Genomic DNA, 3,435 nt, shown 5'->3' with positions numbered 1-3,435 from the left:
CCTCTGACGAGACAGGAGAAACCGGGACCGACGTTTTACTTCACCATCCGATAGAAGCTCAGTGGATAAGGCGGGAATCGAACCCGCGTCTCATAGCATCATCGGGATCGGCAGCACATCCCGTCCGGACTAAATTTTCACCAACTTTTCATCGGCTTTCGCGCCGTCGTCGTTGCGACGTGATTGCTACCGGCTAGGTCGTCACCGTCGTCGCCGCCAGCCAGTGGCATTTTGTGGTCCTGTCCACGGTGGCCGCTGGCCATGTCCATGGTGCTGCCTCCCCCCAGGGTAGTGGTAGCAAATGATAAACGATAACTTTGCACAAGTGAAAGGAGAGGCGAGAAGGAGGAGACATAATAATCCCTTAATTTATAGTTAAGATACGCAATTAATTAGTTTACGTTAATTAATATGCACAATTTGTGCACGGGCGGTGTGCGGTGCGTCTACAAACGGCCGCTGGGTTTAAATTTAAACACGGGTAGCCAGGACAGAGTGCACCCTACTACGGAAAAAAGAAAAATCGCCAGCGAATAATTAAGATGAGTTTATTGGAAATTTTAAGAGAGTCTAGATTAAGCAGTTACAAAAAAATGTGTGAGAGTATTTTAAAATAAACTTCTAGAAAATATAAATCAAATTCGATCCAGTTAATCTTCCCGTTTTGAGTTTTTCTCAACAATATTGGCACTCATCTGTTTGATCTGCTTCCTGTTGTAAACGCTTGGATCGTCGAAAATCATGTCATCCATGATTGCTGTAAATTAATTTACAAATCAAAACTTTTGTGAAACAGGACTTGTTGAAGTACACTCACATTTCCCAGTTTCCTTCATGCTTCTCATCTGGAACTGGTTGCACTCCTTCAGAATGTTAGTTTTGTACTCGAATGCTGGAGCAACAGCAGGTGGTTCCTTAACAGCTTCCGAATAGATCTTCATGAGATGGGAAATTTTCTCCTTGGCCGAAGAAATTGAATCTACAATTTAAAATTTCGATGCAATAAAAAAAATCAAATAATCGTTAAAACCATACAAATCTCAATATTCTGCTGCGTGGGCAACTTCCTAAAGACGGCACTAAAGTTCAGCAGTGGCAAGTTCAGCATCGAATCTCCGTCGTTGGGCTTTGTGAAGGTTTGCGGGTGAACTTTAACGTCTACGTTTCGCAGCACATCGGCAATGTGCCGGAAGGAAGCTTTCAACATGTGCAGCACATCCTCCGTTTGTTTCTTCTTGGTGGCTAGAGCTTGCTGCTTTTCCCTTTCCTTGCCGATTTTATCCTGCAGGGCCTTGTAGTCTGTGACGCGTCTTTTTGAGGGGAAAAAATAGATTTATTAAATAAATTGAAGTTGGATATGAGTCAAAAGGCCAAAGTTAACGTTGTTGAATGTTTGTTTTAAGAAAAAAAAATCCCAAAAAAGTGTCCATGTGGTTTATGGATGTTCCCAAAGAACTAAATTCACCTTAACTCATCCGGCGTGAAATCGTTGACCAGCTCGTCATGGTGCACGCCCGCCACATCGGTGTTAATTTGCTCCAAATTACGCTGCAGTTCCCGTTTCGCGAGCCGTTTCTTCATCTGCTCGCTATCGCGAACCTGTTGCTTCACTCTGCGTGGAGTTGGAATTGAAATTGTTAAGGCGTAATTTGTACCCAGCTGAATAATTCATTTTAAACCTTGGATAAATTTCCTGCGGCCGTCCGCAAGAGGTTGCATTTTTGAGTTGCTTCAAAATTTTCTGAATGTCCTCCATTTGAATTTTCAAATCCACCATGCTGCGCGTGTCGCGATCGTAACGGGACGGATTTACGTCAAAGTCGCTCTAGAAAAGTCGAGTTAATTTACTTGTTGAAGTTATCAACAATGAGCCTGACTTACATCCCGCCGAACAAGCGTTTTAACCTTGATGTTATTGTTGTTGAGAATCTCACGATGTTCCATCAAAGTGTTGAAGCGATCCGTAAGCTCTTTGGTGGTTTTGATGTCCAATTTCTGTGGGACAAAGAGATATTACAACAATTTCAACAGGAATTTAAATAAAAGAAATTCTACCTCAAATTCCCGTTGCAAGCTTTGAATGTTCTTCATCACTGGAAGTCCAGTGTCGATAGTTTTACGTATGAACCGATACTGCTCAATCAAGTCTTCGTTCAGCGCACTCAAAACGGGATCGTAGTAAATTGAATCCTGAGTAAGATAATTTTTAGAAAAAATACTTTTTTAATGTATGCGTGTACGCTGAAAAACACCTTCAGCATAACTCGAATGATTTCGTTGTAAGCTCTGTTCACGGCGTCAGCCGTTCTGATCCGCGTGCTGCAGTGTCGCAGCTCGAGTTCGTAGCTTTTTGCTTCAGTCTCCTCGAAAACTTCTTGCGGATCCTTGTATTTCGTTCTGTTTTGTAATTCGGCGACCGCCAGCTATCGATGAGGGAGTTGAAAACTATACCAAATTTCAATCATTTAGTCAAAACCACTTACCAACTCACTTTCATAGGAATCGCTTAAAAACTTGAGCTGATGTTGAAGTTGGTCCAAAGTTTTACGTTTAGCGAACGTTCTCTGGTCGATTTTCTCGACAATTTGCTGTCAAAAGAATTTTAAAAGAAGTTGTGAAGAAAAATATACCCTGACATACCATGCGTCTCCATGAAATATCTCAAAAGCTATTTAGAAAGATGGAGACGCACGGCAGTTTGTCTTTTCTTCTAAAATTTACCTCAATCATAAGCGGATGATACGCTCGCTGAATCTCGGAATGCTCCTGCAGAATTGTTTTGATCAATTGGGCATCGCCAAAAGTAGCAATTTTCAAATGGCCGGTATTTTCCTTCAAGGTTTTCCGAACATTTTGCGTGTGACGTTGCTTGCCCTTCCGTTTCAGCACCGTTTTCAATGTTTGCAGTTTCCGGTCTCGTTCTAAAATTTTAAGTTCGTAATATTTTTTTCTTCAAATTGAATCCTACATGTGTATTTACCATACAATTTGGTGATTCCGACGTACTGGATCATCTTGTCCCCGGCGGCCCATTTTGGGTCCCGCATGCGGTGGAATTTGAGGTATTTGTAGCCGAAAATGCCATGGTTCTCGCCGGTTTTGCTCTGGAAGTAACCCTTGGTGGCGGCCATACTCTTGACCGGTTGCAGAACAAACTAAAATGTCAGAAGCGGTTTCTGAAACTTATGCTACTTGGATAAATTCTATGAAATAATTGAACATTTAAATGTGAAGGTTTTTTTTAAATTTGGATTATTGGACCATTTAAAAAAAAAACTCCAGAAATTTAAAAACAAGATTAAAACCATGATCCGTTTCTTAATTTTAATATTTTGATATTAGAATGTAAATTGATGATTGAACTAAATACCTACCAGTTATAGTAATATTGAATAGTTACTTAAGAAGTTAAGCTAACATGAGCTTGCTGGCCAT

General features: G+C 41.0%; 1 protein-coding gene across 1 annotated transcript; it reads right to left on the bottom strand.

The window, feature by feature from the left end:
• Nucleotides 1–531: 531 nt before the first annotated feature.
• On the bottom strand, nucleotides 532–3,175 carry LOC120431030 (uncharacterized). The gene is made up of 11 exons (XM_039596182.2): nucleotides 2,981–3,175; nucleotides 2,722–2,921; nucleotides 2,484–2,588; nucleotides 2,253–2,423; nucleotides 2,056–2,190; nucleotides 1,882–1,995; nucleotides 1,680–1,825; nucleotides 1,466–1,612; nucleotides 1,036–1,310; nucleotides 818–979; nucleotides 532–757 (listed from the first exon to the last, which is right to left on the bottom strand). The coding sequence occupies exons 1-11, from the start codon at nucleotides 3,129–3,131 to the stop codon at nucleotides 651–653; spliced, it is 1,713 nt and encodes a 570-aa protein (XP_039452116.1). The 5' UTR covers nucleotides 3,132–3,175; the 3' UTR covers nucleotides 532–650.
• Nucleotides 3,176–3,435: the final 260 nt, after the last annotated feature.

This window comes from Culex pipiens, chromosome 2, assembly GCF_016801865.2.
Source record: "Culex pipiens pallens isolate TS chromosome 2, TS_CPP_V2, whole genome shotgun sequence".
NCBI classification, from domain to species: Eukaryota; Metazoa; Arthropoda; class Insecta; order Diptera; family Culicidae; genus Culex; species Culex pipiens.
The sequence above is the reverse complement of the archived record's forward strand: the minus strand, read 5'-3'. Positions and strand labels throughout refer to the sequence as shown.